General features: G+C 37.5%; 1 protein-coding gene across 1 annotated transcript in view; it reads right to left on the reverse strand.

Annotated features, from left to right (window-relative positions):
• Irag2 (inositol 1,4,5-triphosphate receptor associated 2) overlaps nt 1-20,644 on the reverse strand; it is a 113,090-nt gene that overhangs the window by 72,132 nt on the left and 20,314 nt on the right. The window contains exons 3-9 of the mRNA XM_040280897.2: nt 13,936-14,099; nt 10,880-11,060; nt 8,508-8,581; nt 8,330-8,408; nt 7,079-7,237; nt 3,506-3,623; nt 1,415-1,465 (exon numbers count right to left, since the gene is read on the reverse strand). Of these exons, the coding sequence (XP_040136831.2) occupies nt 1,415-1,465; nt 3,506-3,623; nt 7,079-7,237; nt 8,330-8,408; nt 8,508-8,581; nt 10,880-11,060; nt 13,936-14,099 (826 nt within the window). The remainder of the gene's footprint in view (nt 1-1,414; nt 1,466-3,505; nt 3,624-7,078; nt 7,238-8,329; nt 8,409-8,507; nt 8,582-10,879; nt 11,061-13,935; nt 14,100-20,644) is intronic.

Below are 20,644 nucleotides of genomic sequence, written 5' to 3' on the forward strand. Positions count from 1 at the left end.
AAACACACTGACCTTGATGCCCTCAGCAGGCAGGCTGCAGCTGCAGAACCTAGAAAGTGTGCTGCTTCCTCTGCCTGGAATGCTTTCACAGGTAAGCCTCCTTTCCAGTTTTTAACCAAAGCCTTAATTTTGCAATGCTGCTTTTCTGGAACACGTAATTTAAATTGTACTCCCCTTTCTCTCAATTCTGTTTGCCTTTCTTTTCTCCATAGCAATCATTGCCATTAAAGACACAAGTTCTACATGAGCTTTTTTACTAAGTCTGCATACTCAGCATTTTGAATGAAACCTACACATAGAAGACTCCCAATAACTATATGGTGAAAGAATTTGGGCCACTATTCAAACCATTTTTGCCATGATACTTCACATAGTCACAAATTTTTGTCTCCTAAAGGAATCTTGATTGGCAGGGTTATTTGTATGACTATGCTCCTATACATCAACATTTGCAAGACTACCTCATGATGAAGAGGTTTAAATCTTCCACCTCAATTCTAAACTAGTTTCAAACAATTCTTCAATGTTGTCACTCATTTAGGTACAAGAAGATAAAACTCTTACATTAGGAGTTAATTGGAAAGGACTAGTTTCAGAAATGTCTGGTCTCACAGGTGTAACAATTCTGAATGTGATGTAGGATTCTTTACAGTTTAATTATTCTTTTATAATCTATTATGAATTTGTTTAATATCCGCATGACTTGTATCTTCACTCTCTAGGCCAGTCATCATGGCTTAATAAATGCTTGATAGCCTCATATAAAACTGAAACAAACAAAATTTTACATAATACTTAATATTCAAAAGATATATACAGGGAACTTTTCCCTCTAAAATAGAAATTCACTAGTGTTTTGTTCTTTCAATGCTTTAACTCTTTGCTTAAAAATACAAAGAATTATACTTTTTTCCAGAGATTGTATAATATGCATTATTTTAAAAATTGCTTCATATCAATTATCTTAATCTCCAAAACAACACTGTGGAATAAATATTTTTAGTCCAAAAAAAAAACAAAACAGTTTTCCCAAGGTGGTGTTTTCAATGAATTTAAGATCTAGATGTAAGACTCAAGAATCTTTCTACCTCATTCAAGGTAATAGAATATTTTCAGAAAACTTCATGCTTTCCTTCTTGATTTGGGTTTTTAAGATGAGCTCATTTAATTCTACCTTAAATCTGAATTTCTTAAATCCCACTTTTCCATGGACATTTGCAAATGTAATAAGACACCTCTGCCCTGACATGAAAATCCTTCTACTTTTCTCTGCTTATAATATGACACATCACCCTACTTTTGGGCCCAGAGGGACCTGAAGCCACATGATTCTCTATTTAACTCATGGTGTTAACCCATGATCATATGATTTCCATATGTTTACCCAAGCCTGTGTTTAATGATTTTAACACACCTCTTCCTGCAGAATCTTAATCTTAAGAATCAGAGCCTGGTTTTCTGTCTCCTGAAAAGAAAAATTAGAATTATTTAAGAATTTTATGAAAGTTCCACATATTTACCTCTAAGGGCATTAATACTCTTTTCCTTTATCAACTTTAAATTTAAATGTGGTATTCATATGTCACAATTGAGTACAGTCTAAAAATATTTTCAATATGGGGGTCAAGCCTTGGCTTGCAGTTTCTTGAGGAACTGAAAGTAGTTACTCTTCTCCCTAATTCACAGGAATAGTAGTTAAGGAGAAAAAGATTAAAAAACTAAAAAAGGAACAACCTGGCTTCCTTCCTTTCTACATTAGCACCATTCTTTTATGATAGATAGCTGCCAACACAACTAGTTAAACTGTTCCTTGAAACCACAACGAGTTTCAGCTTTCTCTCTGAAGCTATAGATATTCCCAGATTCAATGTTACCACAACATGTGAACATCAGTAACTTCTATAATTAACAGTCTCAAATTCAGAATTAACAGTCTCAAATTCAGAATTAACAGTCTCAAATTCAGAAGCATCAGAAGAAAAACTATTCCAGGATGGGATATTTATAAAATGTTAACAGTAAATCTTGTGGGTAGGTTAAGGTAAGGACTTTGTGGAATTTTATTCCTTGTTAATATACATTTCTTTGTTTATAAAAATAAAATGAAAAAGAATTTCTTTTATAACAAGAGAAAAACATCTCAGGCTAGAATTTCACTGATAAAAGAATATAGGAACACACAAGCACACACACCATGTTCTTGGCATCAGAAGTTCAATTTTATACCATTTATTACACAATTAACTGAGGAATCGAGACATACCTGGACTTTATCAATTTAGTTCATTTTTAAAAGATATGAAGATATAGCAACTTCTTTTTCTATCCCACAGAATTTCTATGATTATCAATGAGGTAAAATAGTAAAAATCCTGTCAAAATTACAAAACACTACAGAATGCAAAGAATTAGGATTATATATCTAGGACTCTGCACTTTTACCAATAGTAGTTAACGTTAATGAAACCTAAGAAGAAAAGGATATTATGATGCATGTGTTAAGCTTATCTATCCCTCCTAGTCCTAGTGTAGGTAGGACAGTCATCTCTGTGTATCTAGGGGGACCCTGAGGCTCAGAGTAGTTCAATGGCTTGCCTAGAGTCACACAGAGGAGCTGGGGCTTGAACACAGGCAGTCTCACTCCCCAGGGTGCTCTTGATCATTTCCCCTTGTTGCCTCTAGTTTGGAGATCCTCAGTGGTCCCATACTGAGTCTTCCCTATAAGGCATGCAGACTCTTAGTCACAAGGAAATAATACCCAGTGAGTCTGGTCCTCACACCTTCCTACCAGGACAAGAGCTAAGCTGAATGAAGCAGTGCATGTTGTGAGAGGTCAAAGTGTTGACCCAGGCTGGAAACCAAGCCTCCCAAAGACTTACAGACTCTAAAAACTGCTTTTTGACAAATATCTAAAGAACCAATTAGTCTGAGTGACTTTCAGCTGCCTTCACCATCATCAGTAATGCTAGAATTTATCAGGATTTTGAAGATTATTACCAATGCTAAAATTCTCAGTAAAAATGATCATTTCTCTGGTATCTGAGCTAAAGCTTGGTCTGAATGATTTCTTGCTCTGAAATTTCAGGACTGTGCTTATTTAGTGGAAGGAAGGACCTATGAAGTTTCTCATTAACCTGGAAGTCCTGAGAGGACTAAGAAAAAGCTGAAAGTTTGGCAGAATTTTTTTTTTTAATTCAACTGTTTTTTTGTTTTGTTTTGTTTTTGCATCAGTTCATTTTGCTTTATGAACTCCCCATTAGCCTTGGGAGACATTCTAGAAATTATCTGGATCTTTATAACCCATATGAATATAATAAACACTTATAAAATTTAATCTTGATTGAAAAGAAAAGTAATTTTTAATCCTACTTGCCTATAACTTTTCTAAGTTTTCACCAATTCATTTATCAAATTATTGTCTTTTTTTTTTTTTGCCCCAAAACAAACCCTCTTAAACTTTAGTTATGTAAACTATGTACCAATATCACAGTACTTGATGACTTACTAATTGTTTTTTCTGGGCTAAAATTAAGGCCTTCTCCTCTTCTGAAGCATTCATACTAATTTTCAGTTCCTCCAGCTCTTCTTTTAACCGACTTGTTCTCATAATAGCTTGGTGGGCACTGTGGGGGTGGGGGAAAGACAAGAGCAAAACCTCAAATATAACTGTCAAAGGAAAGTCAAGAACTAATTTTGGACCCGAGCTAAAAACCACTAAAGACTTAAATCAGATACCAATAATAATAAAAATATACCTTCTGATTGTTCAGTCCTTGGAAAAGCAACAAAATTAACAAGAGTATAATGGGAGAGGGGGAATAAAAGAAATACAAATATATTCCTAAAACTAAAGATTTAGAAAATCCCTTTGAAACCCATCATTGGCTAAACAACATGGTTCTTTCCTCCTCCTAAATAGATGTAATATTAGTTAATGCAAATTTTACAAGTATTTACTGAATACTACTACATTCCAGGTGTTGTACCCTGTATGAGGGCTACAATGGAAGACAAGAGATATGTGGTCTTTGTCCTTAGAGACTTTACATACTGAACAGCCAAACAAATAATCGCCACAAGTCTCTACACACTATATTCCACAGGGAAATCTATTGCAGTATTTGTCATAATAGCAAAAATTGGAAACAACCTAGATGACCACCACCAGGAAACAGATTTAAAGGAATGTTGGTAATCCATGCCATGGAATCACCTATTTGCATCTCTCATTTGATTATAAACTGTCTCTGAGGGAGGTATATTTTTCTTACTAAGGAATTGCATTGATAGCTAAACTATGGAACCAACCTAGATGACCTTCAACAGATGAATGGATAAAGAAAATGTGGTATATATACTCAATGGAATATTACTCAGCTTTAAAGAAGAGTAAAATTATTGAATTTGCTGGTAAATGGATGGAACTGGAGAATATCATGCTAAGTGAAATAAGCCATTCCCAAAGAACCAAAGCCAAATGTTTTCACTGATATGTGGATGCCAATTCATAAGAGCAGAGTGGGGGAGAATAGAGGTACTTTGGATTACACAGAGGGGAATGAAAGGAGGGGAGGGAGTATGGGGGTAGGAATGATAGTAGAACGAGTCAGACATTATTACTGTATGTGCATATATGATTACATGACCCGTGTAACTCTACATCATATACAACCAGACAAATGAGAAGTTACACTGCATTTACTTATGATGTGTCAAAATTCATTCTACTGTCATGTATAACTAATTAGAACAAATAAAAATTAAAATTTAAAAAAAGAAATTGCATTGATCATTTAGCAAATTTTTGAGCTCTAAATCTGTGCCAGATGTTGCACAGACACTAAAGAAGGAAAAATTATACTCTGTCGTGTGAATGCACCATTCACTGAGTTTATAGTCCACTACGGTAAACAGTTATAGTTACCATACAATGCAATAAGAACCAAGGCTAGGGTAGATCCAATTTCTGTGAGCACCGCATAAAAGGCAGATAACTTAGGCAGTGAAAGAGTGTATGTTTTGCACAAGCAAAAATTCATCAAGGGTCTACAGGCAGTTAGATATTGTTACAGTATAAGGTAGAAAATGGGAAGCAGAGGCTAGGTAGCAGAGCCCCATCATGAAAGGCTTTGTAAACTGGCAAAGGAATTTAGATTTTTATCCTAATTGCAACATGGATCCATCCAAGTGTTTAAAGCAGAGGCATGATGTGGTTAAACTGGCATCTGCAAAGAGAATTCCTGCCAGCATGGCACATGTCTTTGAGAAAACAGGAAACCTAGCCAGAAGACTGTTGTGGTGACCCAGGTGAAAGACAATGCTGGCTTGAATTACATGGCAGATGCAAAAGTAGGCAGAAGTCAATCTATTGAAGAGATACATTCTACTGTCATGTATAACTAATTAGAACAAATAAAAATAAAATTTAAAAAAGGCATTGCATTTATCATTTAGATACAAAGTTGATAAAATTAATCGAGTTGGTTATTGATGTAAAAAGGAAGAATGAGGGAGGAAAAAAATTAAAGAATGATTTCTGGTTATAAGCAATGCACAATATCAAAAATAAGCAGTGAAAGCCCAAAGGAACCAAGCTGTTTGTAAAGGATTAGAGGTGGGAGAAAAGGGGTGATGCCTGGCTCAATTTAACAATGACTGACTGCCACCAGATTCTCTCGTCTTCCTGTTCATTCTGAGTTATTCAAATCTTTTCCTAACATGTTTCTCGACTATGCAAGTTAAATGCAGTCAGTTTCTAGTGCTTGCAACCAAAACTCTGACTGGCACACTCCTTCAAGGCATAGGTTTTTCCTTTTAAAAAACAAATTTGAATTATATGTTAATAAATAATAAGTAAGCTAATTGTGGAGAGAACAAGTATGTCCATACATACACAGAGTATATACACAAGTATACATGCATAACACATACATTGGTATTCTCATCCTCAAAACTTTTGACCTGATCTAGTCTAGTCCGGCCAAAGTTTTTGAGGGTAAGAATAACTATGGCTATAGTACTTTATTGTCATTCCAAGTTAACCTAGAAGTTCACTGTTCAAGACTTTAGCATTTACAACTGTAAAAAGTCTTTATAAGATCTGTTGCTTTTTTCTTGACCATCAAGCATCAACCCCAACTCATGTCACAGTGTTGAACACTTTTTCCTAGTATATCTCTTATGTACTTTGTCCCTTTTTATCTTAAGCCACAAGTTTTCATGTCTTATCATTCTTATAGGCTGTAGAAACCTTAAGGGCACATTTTAAACCTGGATCACCCATGAATCTCTGATGGTATTTAGCATGGGACTTTGCATAGAATAAGATGATAACTGACCCATAGAATGGTTTGGACAAATGCATCCTTGGTCCATAAGTCTACTGTATCTGATGATATCAATAATAGAACATCATTGCTAGAAATGAACTGACAAATATCTCTGGTGAGAATGTAAAATGGAATACTTTTTATGCAAAATAGTTTGGTGATTTCTCGAAATGCTAAACATAGGTGACTACATGCCACAGCAGTTCCACTCCTACACATATACCAAAGAGAAGGAAAAACATAAGTATACACAAAAATCTGTACACAGATGTTCAAGGCTATCTTAGTCAAAATAACCAAAAAGTATAAATAAGTCCATCATCTGAAGAATGGAAAAAAAATGTGGTATATCTATACAGAAGAACACTCTGCCACGAAAAGCCATGAAACAGTGGTACCACCACCAGAAGAATGAATCTGGAAAGCACGTGCCAAGTCAAGGAAACCAAACATGAAGGTTCCATTTATGTAAAATGTCCAGAATAGGACAAAAACACAAAGTAGATTAGAAGTGGCCAGGAGCAAGTAAATAGGAGTGACTATTAATGAACATTTGGTATCTTTTCTGAATGTTGAAAATATTCTTGAATTAGATAATAGTAATGACTGCCCAACCTTCTGAATATGCTGAAAACACAGAATTTTACACTTTTAATAGATGAATTTTATGACCTGTGACTTTCATATCAATTAAAGTTTGAAAAATAAAACTAAAAGCCACCAGTGTGCAACGCCCCGCTGTGGCCCACCTTTTTATCTGAAGACGCAATTCAGAGCAATCATCTGCTAACTGGTTGTTAGCTTCTTCCAAGGTTTCTAATGCCAACTTAACCCTGTGATTTTCCTCTTCCAATTTCTGTTTGTTGAAATGTAGGTCTGCTACGTAGGTGATGAAACCAGACATCTCTCTGCAGGTGAAAGAATTAATGATAATAAACTTCAACATCTCTCCTCTTTTCCAATCAGAAAAAAGGCATACAGTTAAGCCCAAACAGGCTTCAATGTTCTTATGAAGTATTCTATTTTACCCTCATCACTGTCATTACAAAAGTAGTTACTCATACAATAAGTATTTACTCAAACATCTATACTCCAATAGCAAAGATTTCCCCACAATTATCAGGCATTCAGTATTTGCCATTTGTGAAATCAACTTCCACAGCTTGATTTCTTTCTTTCCACCTCCCTGCCAGCATTTGCCTCTTTCTACATCAAAGTGTTTTCTGTTTCCACATGGGATATGGAAAATCCTGAACTTTTAAAATATAATGCACATTCATTTGAAGAATCTCAGCAGGTTTCAGCAGGCCTTTAACTAGGAAACAACTCCTAGATCTTACATGTGGCCTGTAACCACAACGTAGTACTTGTCTTTCCCATTATTTCGTATAGCTCCTTAATATATTTTTGACTCTTGCCCCCAACATCATCTCCTAAACCTAGAAACTCTGGACTGCATGTTTCATGGAATGTCAGGCCTCCTCTTTCTCTTTGCTGTCTTTTCTCAGTTCTTAGGTTGGACAAATGGTTCCTACTCCACATTTTTGCTGGATAAAATAAGGGAGAGACAGAAACACCTCTTCAATGTATAAAGTGGTGTTTCACATATTCAGTGGAAAAGAAAATTGCCCACTCATGTCTAAAATTTTCTATTAAAGAAATGCTTAAAAATAATCCCCTAAAGAGCTTGAGGTTAATATCATTACCATGCTTGAAATGGGACTTGTTTTTTATGGCAAATATATGAAGTTAATGGAGTAGGGTTTCGTGAGTGGGCAAATGGTAACTCTGGATTACTAATCTTACAAGAATTCATGTTCCTAGTGAAATTGGTTCTAAAGAAGATGGTATAGCATAGTTTAAAAATTTTTAAGTCAATTATGTTAGCTCTACTGAAAAAAATAAGAGTTGAGTGACTTTAAGTAAGAATGTGGATCTATAAATTAACAAGAAAATGAGTAAAGTTGAGGCACTTGAAAAGGCATCATAAGAACACTTACAAAACTCCATTAGACAAGTCTCCACCCAGAGCCTCAAAGCTTCCAGGTGTGGAATCTGTTGTATCACTGGTCGTCTTAACTGAAACATACAAGAGGGTTAACAAAAAGTCCATTTTCTCCAAACCACAAGAAAGTAGCAGAATGATCCTGAAGAAACACACCCATACTACTCGCCCACCTGATTTTGTGCTGCCCTGTTGTTCAAAAACAGAGTCATCCATGATGCTACTCAATCTGCTTTTCACTTCTCCCCTGTATCCAAAACACAAAACCAGTGAGCTAGGATCCTTTGTCAGACCAAAGTTTTGTTCATTTTTGTTTTTTTAAGGATGTGCTCCGTACCTTCCTAAGCAGCTATTTTTTCCTGTGTTTTAAAATCATCTATTCATTCAATTACTTAGTGCCCAATATTGTGTCAGGGTGATAGAAAAGAAACAGAAGGCATTGCCTCTATCATCCATAAACTTTTAATCAGATGTGGAAAAAAAAACACCATGCACACAGACATAGGCAGGTGACAGCAGCAGCATATGGTTCGGGAATGAGGGTGTTGATGAAGGAGGATGTTGGCAAAGCCTGAAGTGATAAATGGAGACTGGTGGGGACAGCAAGCTCATGGGCCTTAATAGATTCATCAGGAAAAGCATGGACAAGTAGTACTTTGGTGCTGTCATTTAGACTCTTTATCACAGAATCAGGTAGACCCTACCTGATTATTTCAAACATTGTCCTTGAAAACTGGGGAACCCTCTACCCAAGCCCTCTGTCTAGTACATAAGCTCTAGCTCTACCCCCCCCCCCAAATAAACATCAAATTTTCAAACATTTCCTTTCAAAGAAGCCTTATGGTTTATTACTAAATCTTTCTAAGCACCAGATCTTTCACCTCTATCTCTGAAGAAGCCACAACATTTTCTAAATTTTTCCTTATTTTTCTAAATTTTTCCTTATTTTTCTAAATTTTCCCTTATTTTTCAGGTGAGATGTCTGATAGAATAATAAGCAAAACATAGCTAACTATTCCCATGTGCACAGCCATCATCATTTATGAATTTCCACTCCTATATTTTGTATTAATACCCTCCATGGTTCTCTTTCTTTTAAAATTGGTTATAAGAATTTTTACTTTTGCCATCATCTGTTTTATACGTGTTACTGATATTTTCATCATATAATCAAACCTACGTACTTTAGAAACATTAAAAAATTCTTAAGAAAAACTTAAAGTTAATGCAGAAATAATCATTTCTTAATATTCTCCCCATCATTTTCTGTCAATATTTTTATTTAAGAAAAATGCAATTATACTACATATACAGATCTATATCCTATTATTTGAAATAGATCCATATGGCTATTTCTCTTGACAAATATTAATCAAACTATAATTTTGAATAATTATTTAGGATTTCAGTGTATGGAACTTTAATATATTTATCTACTACTCGATTTTTAAATATTTAGGTTGATTCTATTTATCATTATCATAAACAACTTGTAAACATGTATTACAGCATTTGGTTATATTTCATCGCATTTCATTACCAACTCACAGAGATTGCATACTTTAAAAGTTTGAAATACAACTTTTCAAATGCTTTTAAAAAAACTGTTCCAACTTGCACTTCTCCCAATAATGTATGAGAGGGTTTATTCTACCTACCCACACCATGAAACAAAGTCATTCTTTTAAATCTGTTAAATTGATGGGCAAAATTATATATTTTTGTATACTCATATTGGTTATTATTAATTTATGTATGGCATACAACATTCTAGCTATATTTTCTTAAGGAAATCATCCATCTTAAGGAAAGATGACCTAAGTCATCTATCCTTAGATGATTCCGTTAAGTTATCTATCCTTAGATTTCTGTGCCAGAAATCTAGCAAGTATTGCTACTTTTTGGTTTTGAAGGGTTCTTTCGTTTGTTTTGGTTAAAGCACATCCCTCATATGTATCAGCTGGAGATTGGTGGCTAGCAGGCACAGCAGCTTGGCTTCCTGAAAAAGGAAATGCACTTCTCTAGTATCTGCCAACATCTTAGTCATGGACACCATTCTCTTTTGTTCATCTTTTTCTCCTACCCACAGTCCTTTCCTTTTCCCTTTAGCCTTCCTGCATCTATAGCCCTACTGCCCTAAAAGAATTCACTCTTGCATGTCCTGGAGATTTGATGTTATCGATAATTCACTTGGCTCCCATGCCAGCTCAATTCTTAGTGAGAATATATTATGTGCTTCCCACCAATCACAAAAAGGAACATTATCAGAATTAGCATATTAGGACAATGGTCCTCAAAGGCTGCCCATCCCAGAAGCAGCAGCAATTTTACCTGGAAATTTGCTAGAACACAAATCATCAGACTTTGGCACAAATGTACTGAATCCTGGTGATGGGACCCAACCATCAGCTTAAAATCTTTCAGGAGATTCTAAAAGCATTGGATTATAGTATTTCCATTGACACATAAAACAATGATTAGCCACCAATTATAATGGATTGTTAAAACAGAATCTTTAAACACACTCTGCTGGGACTCTGATTACCATTTGTTTGCACTGAAAGCCATCCATTCTTTCATGATGGTTTGGAAGGTTTCCAGATCCACATGTGGGTCTCTCCTTTCAGGATCAAGCATGTTCCACAACTCTTCAAGGCTAGTGTCTTCAGAATCTTGGCTAGCTGTTTGTCGAAGGTAATCTATTATTTTGCTCACTTCTACTGAGCCTTAGGAAGAACAAAGGCAAATTTTGAAAGATGGAAAAAGACAACATTTTAATGAATTAGATGCTAAACTTTGTTAGGCCCTTTGGACCTTAGAAATACAACATATAACCCTGGACTTCTGTCAAGCAGGCACAGCACAGTGGAAAGACCACTGGCCTTCAGTTGGAGTCTAATGGACCTGGAGTCAAATCTTGGTTCCATAGATTACTAGCCATGTGACTCTGAAAAATTCCCTCTCAGTGCCTCAGTCACCTGTGAAATTAGGATGAAGACACTGATCATATAGAGTTATTCTGAGGTTTAAATATTGATAATATATGTAGTTAACAATTATGGAAGTGAGACAAATGCTAATTCTCTTGTTTGTTTTTTGTTTTGTTTGTTTTTCCTGAGGAAGCATTTAGTGAAGGAAAATTTCCTCTGCCCGAGATTTCAGTTTAAAGTAAAAACTTTGACTTTGGTGGGGGGCGAATTATTCTTAAATGAATCCTACCATCACATTAGAAATTGAAGTCATCCAATTGTTATTAATTGATACACCAATCTTCTTTAAACATAAGACTTCTCTTTTATTCCAACCTAAGGCTTGCCTTTGGCTGGATGTTGGCAAGAAGGGGAAAAATAAGCAGAAGGTTGATGAGAGAGGCAGGATTGAAGATTCTTCCCTTGAGGAAGGATAAATGGTGGCCTACAGAAAAATGTCTTATAATTAGGAGGAGGAGAAAATTTTAAAGGAAACTGAATACATTTAATGAAAATATTAATTTAATACAATAGGTTATTTAGATATGACAGGAAGATTTGAAACGGAAATAAAATTGCTGTCACTTGGAATATGACCTGTCCTAATAAGCTCATGTGTTGGAAACATGACTCCAAATGCAGCAATGTTCACAGATGAGATGATGGAATTCCAATTATGCTATGGAAGCTGTGACCTAATCATCGGATTAATCAACTTGAATTTGAAGGGACTTCTGGGTGGCAACTGTAGGCTAGTGGAAGTAGGTCATTGGGGGTGTGCTCTTGGGGGTTATATCCTATTTGTGGCTCCCCACCCCTCTGCTTCCAAACTGCCATGAGCTGAGCAGCTTTCTTCTGCCACCCTTCTACCCAAGGCAGTGGAGTTGGCTGGTCACAGACTGAGTCTCTAAAACCATGAGCCCAAGTAAACTTTTTCTCCTCTAGTTTTTCTTGTTAGTCACATTGACTAACAACTGTTTATGCAAATTAGAGAGATGATCTGATTCCTTATTTGTAGTAGAATTGGGGGGTAAAAACATGAAAGGCCAAAAAAAATACCTTTTCATCATTTTCCTCACTAAAACTCTAAACCTCCTATCACATACTGTCAAAGCTGAAAAGGTGTTAAACATTTAGTCAAATGTTGGCATCTATGTGAGGATTTTTTTAGACAAGGTTAACATTTAAACCTATAGACTAAGGGAAACGGATAGTTCTCCCTAATGAAGACGGGTTCTATCCAATCCCTGGAGGGCCTTCATAGAACAAAAGACTTGACTCTCCCCACAGAGTAGGAGAAAATGCCTTCAAATTGGGAAACAAACTGGTTTCTTTTTTTCTGCATTTGGGCTCAATCTAAAATACTGGCTCTTCCTTCCTCTTAAACCTGCCAACTGTTAGATTAGAGCTACACCCTCAGCTCTCCTACTTCTCAGGCCTTCAAACTTGAACCTAGTTATTATGAACTAAACTGTCTCTCTTGACTCCCCAGATTTGTGATTCACACTTCAGATTTGGGGTCTTGCCACTCTCCATAACTGTATGACTCAATTCCTAATAAGTAGAGATGATTCCTTATTTTCTTCAGAGAAATAATTCCTTAAACATATATCCAAGCAGAGAGGCTTTCTGGGTACATATAAACCCCACTATAATTAAGTATACATGCAAATTATTTGCTGCAAGAAATGTTCATGTGGTATGTTTATAGAAGAGAAAAAAATAATATCCAATTAAAGTGGATTGGTTAAATGCGTTGTAAAAGTACAAGACATTCGTTATTAGGAGAATCAGATGGACAAACAGAGGTGCCCAGCATTCACCTCTTCTACAAATTAACAGGGGCATAGCTGCATTTTGAGAGGAGGTAGCCATGCAAGAGGGCTGGAAACCAGAAGAAACTGGAATCTTGCAAAATTCAGAAACCTGGGACAACAGCATAGAAAGAAGAACAAAAATACCATACTAGCTCCACAGATCATCTCAGGTCTGTGGTAGGAAGAGAGGGAAATTTCCTATCTGCAGGGGTAAGAGTCAAAAAGAGTTCCAGCAAGTCTGACAGTGTGGATGCTGGCAATCTAAGTTGCTTGAAAGTTTCACAACACCCATAGACTTGCAGCCCACTTAGATAAGTAATCTGAAATCTGCAGAGTAGCCTTGCTTTGGAAAAGGATTTTTTTAATCAAATCCCAGAGAACCCTCAGGGTGCTATAGGCAGTAGCCATATGAGAAAGGACCTATTGTCTGAATTTGAACAGCATTAGGGGTCAGAAACCTCTCCATATTCCCATCTCTGGGACTCCCACAAACATTCCACTGCACTGGCTCATCAGATAGCTGCCTCATGTACCAAATGGGCCCAGCAGAGTAACTCTGTCCCAAGTCTGTTGGGTGCCCTGCACTGTGTTGAGACATGGAAAGGAATGGAGGGGATATCAGGGTGTTTGTCCTCTCAGGTGCCTATGACTGACAGGCAAGGATGGAACACCATGGTTCCTGCTGCTGGCTAACTCAAGGGTGTGCTGAGGGGGCTTTGAGCAACTCCCAGGGTCCAAGCATGCACAGCCAAAGGAAGCACAGAGAGCAACTGTAACCAGCAGCATCCAAAGTCCTGCTCCCAGGCAGGTATTACCTCCAAAGCAGCAGAGAAGAACACCATGATTCCTGCTGCCCCCACCCCCGTCCCCACATCCTTTCTGATCACACAGTTCTGTCAGGACTCCATGTGAGCCCCACAGAGGAGATGCTGTTGTTCCCACCACCACCTCTCCCCATGTGGCATGGGGGTCCACACCACTGTTGATCAGAGGACAAGTGCTTCAAGCCCCAAAACACTGCTGGTGCTGCCGGTGCCACAGGCCCTTGCTAGCAACATAATGCATCAACAGTACCCGAGGAAACCCTGTCACTCAACAGGGGTCACTACTCCCATTGTAGGATCAAGCTTGGAAGGAACACCACACACATCCTGCTGACTACACCATACCTGCCTGAACACTAGTATGTCCCCACTTGGACATGGCCCACAGAGTGGGTTTCAACTCTGCCCCAGTATGCACTGCACCCAAAGTCACTAATCACAGCCAAAGCAGCTACAAAAAGACTACACTAAGGTGCCCAGGTAGAATAAAAACCAATACTGCTTACCAAACTGATACCCCAAGAGACATTTTCAGGAAAAAGCCACTAAGAAGGCCAGCCCAAGTGGTAGATTATGCACAAATCTCAACAAAGGAGCCCAACAGATATGAAAAGAAAAAAAAAATATAAGGTAATATGATCCCTCCAAAAGAACATGACAACTCTCTAACAACAAAGCCCAAAGAAATTGAAATGGATTAAATCTCTCTTAATAAGTTTAAAGGAATTTTGAAGACATTTTAAACAGGGTCTCACTAATATTGCCCAGGCTGGCTTTGAACTCCCTGGGTTCAAGTGATTCTCCTGAGGAGCTGGAACTACAGGTGCAGCACCCCACACACAACTATTTGTGAAGAGTTAATGACAGGGGAGATCAAGATGGCAGAGTAGAAACAGTCTGAAAGTTCCAAATCCTCTACAGTTGAGAACTGGAAATAGCTGGGAACAAGGAGGAGAAATAAGGGACTACATTAAGGTTTGATATTAGAGACTTGGAGAGATTCTGATCACTGGAACAGAGAGCAAGAGGGATGGCGTCACTCTGAACCTCACCTGTCAGAGCCAGGAGAAGAGGGGACACAAAAGGAGAGAAAGAGAAGCAAAGTTGGGGAAAAAAAATTGCTTCAGAAAAAGAGAAAAATCAGACTAAACTTAGCTGATACAGACACTGCATAGAAAGCTTAAAAGTGAGATACCTGTCCCTCTTAGCTAGTGAATGGAGAGCTGTGGTGGGAAGCCATTTTTGTGAAGGTTACAGAATATCCCCATGTTGTTCTCTGGAGATAGCAGAACATATTGCCATGGAGACTGCCTTTGAAGGAAGCGGGGAATCTATTCCCAACTGGAGATGGAACGTAGAGCAAGATGCCTTCAGGTGCCTGGAACAGGACTCTCTTCCCTGCACACCAAGATCCCCCGAGATGTGACATATACACACACACACACCCACACACACACACCTGTCACCCCCACCAGGGAGGCCTTCAATCGCCAGGCCAAGAACTCTCCAACACTGTCACCTCTGTTCAAGCAGGAGACCCCGAGTTGCCCGGGCTCCTGGAGGAGCTCACAAAGTCACATGAGCAGTATGAGAGAAGGGTGGAGTTGGACTGTGGTAATAGTCTCCTGGATGTGGCTGACAACCCCTCCCCCAAACAGCCATACATGCTAGAGAGGGTATATTTCCCCTGTGCCACCAGAGAACATAATGAGCTGGGATAGAAATCAGCACTAACCTAGCAGGTTGAAAACCAAGATAAACTCTGGAGCCGGAGTTGCATGTGGTTTTGTGACCAGGATGCTGATCTAGATGTGGGAAAGAGTAAACACACAGCTCTCCCAACACCTGGCACATTTTGAATCTGCAAGTCCCTGAAATAAATCCTTCCACCTTAAAAACCTTGACATAGAGGAATTTTAGTATTTCTTACCCATTTTTTAATCTTGTCTGCATGGAGTTGTTCTGATTCTTTTTGTTATTATATTCTTTTATGAAATTGTATGCTCATAAAATTTCTTTATAAATTAATTCATTAGTTGCATTTGCTCTTCCCTTTTCTTCTTTCCCATTTTATATTCCCTCTTTTGTCTTTCTTCCTCTCCTCATTTTTACTTATCGCTCCCCTTTTCTTAAATGTGTTAATTGGGTTTTTAAAAATTCTTTGTTATCTATATACTCTTTGTATTTTGTCTCATTTGTTATCCTTCTTTCTCTCCTGCCTTTCTCTTCTTTGGCTTTTCCTTCCTTCCCATTTATTTATATGTTCTATGTAGTTTAGATTAATTTAATATTCTTTATTGCCAAATTTTCAGCTTATTCTGTTCTTTCTTCTTTAGTTACTAGAATTATAGAGAACATTTTAAATAAGTTGTTATTATGTGTTAGGATATTGTTTGCTTTCAAGCTATAACTGTTACTAGTCATGATTTTTCGCCTCTAAAAGTGGTTCTGGAGATTGAACATAACAACTTGAACATGCCATGTGCTTTAACATGAGAGATATCCCCAGCCTGGGACACACAGTAAAGAGAAAGCAACTCATTAGAAAGACCTCCACATGACAGTGAAAGAGACACCCATACCAACAAAGGTGACAACATCAATATAGAAATATAGGAAACATGAGACGATGAGGTAATAAGACACCTCTAAAAATTTATAACTCCCTAATAACCAAACCCATACATGCTGAAGTGGGAAAAATGCCAAATGATCTTAAATGTTGATTGTTAAGATGATCAGAGAATCAAAAGAAGAAAGAAAGATCTAAGGGAAACAATACAAGATATGAACGAGAATTTCGATAAAGAGATAGGTATTCTGAAAAAGAACCAAACAGAATCTGGAAATGAAAAACTGAACAAGTCAAATTAAGTCAGTCAAGAGTCTTGCCAATAGTCTTGACTCGATCAAGCAGAAGGAAAGATTATCAGGGCTCAAAGACAAGGTGGATAAACTATGACTTCCAGACAATGTAAGGAAAAAAAATAAGCAATTATGAACATAACATACAATTGCTCTGGAACAACATTAAAAGACCAAATTTAAGATTCAAATATTGAGGGAAAAGAGATTCAGGCTATTGGCAAATAAAACTTATTCGTGAGATAACAGCAGAAAATTTCCCATGGTAATGAGAAAGTACTACAGGAGACTTTTAGAACTCCAAATAGAAACCATCAGAAAAGAAGCTCTCCATGACATATTATAGTCAAGTCACTCACAAAGGGAAACCCATCAGAAACAGAGATTTCTCAGCAGAAATTCTACAGCCCAGGAAGGTATGCTACTCCAAATCTTGAAAGAAAATACCTAGCAAATCTAGATTATTATATCTGGCAAAGTTGTACCTCAGAATCAAAGGAGAAATAAAACCCTTTCAAGAAAAATAGAACTTAGAGCGATTCATGACCACTGATTCATGAGCACTGCAGAAGATACTTAAAGGAGTAGTACACACACAAGAAGATAAAAAATAACTAAGAGCTTGGCAAAGAATAAATTTTATTAAGAGTAAATAAGCAGGCTGGGGATATAGTTCACTTGGTAGAGTGCTTGCCTTGCATGCACACGGCCCTGAGTTAAATCCCCAGCACCTAAAAAATAAAAATAAAAAGAGTAGATAAGCAAATGAGGACAAGCAATGAATCAAACATTAGAAATAAACAAAATGAGAGGAAATGATACACACCTCTCTAAAACAACACTGGATACAAATGGTCTTAATTCTGCATTTTAGACAGAGACTGGCAGATTTATTTAAAAAATAAATATGTCATAAGACATAGGGAGCTCAAAGATAGATTACAGGAAGAGTGCACTTTCTAGTTGCTCTGTGGCTTGGGATTCCAGGAGCAGGAGTACTGCTTTGAAGGAGGGAGTTCATTGAAATTCAGTATTAGACAGAGGATCATAGAGACAAATTTGAGAGCTTCAAATAGAGAACAAGAACAAACTCTCTGGGGCAAGGCTGATGGTAACAGTTCACCACAGAAGGAAGGGTGACACAGACAGGAAGAAGAAGAAAACACAGTGAAAAAACTTGGCATGGAAAAACCTGTGGAATACAGAAGTGTAGACTGCACTGAACTGGAGGTTGCACAGGAAGCTGGTGTTTAAAAGGTACCATTTCCCAGCTGTGACAGCAGAGCTAGCCGAGACAGGAGATCATCTCAAAGTGGCCAGGCTGTGGCTTGCTGCTGTGGGAGCCTGGCAGATCAGAGCAAGCATTGCCACACAGTCCTGGAAAGCAGCTGCCGTACGGGTCTAGAATGTGCCTGGCACGGCCTGATTGAAGTGAAAACAGAGAGGACTGTACCCAGGAGGATTCAGGCTGGGAATATGGAAGGAAGTGCAGCTAGCTCACTTTCCTTCTGGGTCTGGTGACTCACAGCACCAGCCAAGGAAGGTCTGGATGATAGATAGGCACGCACAAATACACTTGGGGGTCTGATCCTGGAAAGACAACATTCATGAGCAGTGGAGTGTACATGATCTGGGGAGGGTTGGTTACCCCACCCTATGAGTGAAGTTCTCAGGAGGCCCCTGAAATCTGGATGCCCAGCAGAGATTGGTTATCTGCATGGCCCTAGGGTGTGTTGATTTATCTGGAGCACATATTATCTGAAAAAGTTCCAAAGGTCTGATCAGAGATAAATCTCAGTTGCTAGAACTTCCCGTGCAGAACCCTGCATCAGCCCAACCCTAGGACTGCATTAATCTAGTCTGTCTGGACAAAGTCCAATTGACAATATTTCCCATCTGTTCTACTTTCTACTGGTGAGAAGAGAGGCTGAGAGTCTTTACAACCAGATTTAGTTCCAGGCTACTTTAGCTGGCAGCTTTGTGAACAAATCAAAAAGAGGGAGGACAGAACAACCCTCAGCCCCTTTTTTCTGATGGGTATACAGCCCAAGAAGAATTGAAAAGGGCAACTGGTAAAGGCTGTGAACATCCACCCTTGTCAACAGTTCTGACCACCTCAGCAGAGACAAGCCCTTTATTTAAGACTTTTTTTTTTTTCCTTTTTCTCTTTTTCCACTGGGTGTGTATTTATGTGAGTGATTACTGGGCTGACTGGTTCATAGGTAATTTTTTAAAAAATTTTTTTCACTCATTTTTTATTTTACTGTATCTTTTAGGGTTAGGTTTTTTTGTTGTTGTTATTTTGGGTTTGATTGATTAGTTGGTTTTGTTTTCTCTTTTTGAGTCTCTTGTTACTTTCTTTCTTCCCTCTATAATAGCCAAATTTTCTTGTTCTCTATTTGGTTTATCTTATTTGTTTTTACTCTATGTTTATAGTTATTTGTTACCTCTCTTCTACTTCCCCTGTTGACTTTTTGAATATTTTAAACTTTCTTTTGCCTCCCTCCCCACTTCCTTTTCTCTTAATAAACTGTAAATAGTTTATGTAATCCCTGTCCCTACCATTTATATTGTTGCAGTTATTAGTACTGATGATGGTGTAGTTGACAGCTGATGTCTACTTTCTTGCTGGATATAGTTTGTGGCTACTTATTGTTGCTGCAATTATTAATTGCTGACCCCACCATTCCTTCTGTGGTAATTAGTGTTGCAGATATCAGAGTAGGCACTGAGCATTTATTTTAATGCTATATTATTGTTTGCTGCTGTTGTTGCTATTGTTTATTTCCTCCTTTTCTGAGGGATACTGGGAAGTGACTGGGTCACTACAAACTCATAAGGTAGAAAATCTGATGCTGAGCTACATCCACAACACAACCAACACAAACTAACTCTGCTCAAGCTTCATCAATACTTTAACACAGTAGGGGAGAGAAAAATCTCAACAACCAGACCTCAAGCAGGAATGGCTGGGGTGGGGGGGTCCCTCAATTTCCAATCATAGACATCTGCTCCTAGAGCAAAAACAGAGGTTCTAAGACAATGACTCAGAACAATGCACAATGTTGTAGCAGCTCTCTAAGAGTGAATTAAATCAGCACTAAAGAAATGATAAATAGAGATATTGGAGAGCAAATTAACACTTGCATTATGCTGAGCCTATGTGGTGAAGCTAAGATATGCCAACAACACAAGACTTATTACAAAAGAGATAACTACTTCCCAAAGGTCTGGTTGATACACAAGTCTAAGAACTCTGAAAACAAAAGGAAACAGGCAAATAAGTATCCCCAAATTTACAATCCTCCAATGAAATTCATCCCCTTCGTTAACCCACAGTTAACGAAGGGGATGAAATTTCAGAGAAATAAAATAAAAATTGATTATTAAAATGACTAAGGAGCTAAAAGAATATCTAAGGATTTAGTTAAGAAAGTAAATGCAAGAGATGAAAGAAAATTGTAGGAAATTCTGAAAAGAAACCAATGAGAACTCCTAGAAATAAAACAATAAATCAAATAAAAATTCAGTTGAAAGTTTTACCAACAGATTAGATTATGTAGAAAACAGAATTTCAGACCTCCGAAACAGAGTACATTAGCTTGAATTCTCAGCAAGCAGTAAAAAAATAAATAAAAGCCCATAGTCAGAATATACAAGAACTCTGAGACAACATTAAGAGATCAAATTTAAGATTCATTGGTATTGAAGGAAGCATGGAAACAGTTGAAAGGCACCAAGAAAATTTTCAGTGAAATAACAGCAGAAAAATTTCCAAAACTTAAGAATGATATGGATATCCGCTTATTGGACATATATAGAACTCCAAACGGAC

Source organism: Ictidomys tridecemlineatus, chromosome 6 (genome assembly GCF_052094955.1).
Source record: "Ictidomys tridecemlineatus isolate mIctTri1 chromosome 6, mIctTri1.hap1, whole genome shotgun sequence".
Lineage (NCBI taxonomy): Eukaryota > Metazoa > Chordata > Mammalia > Rodentia > Sciuridae > Ictidomys > Ictidomys tridecemlineatus.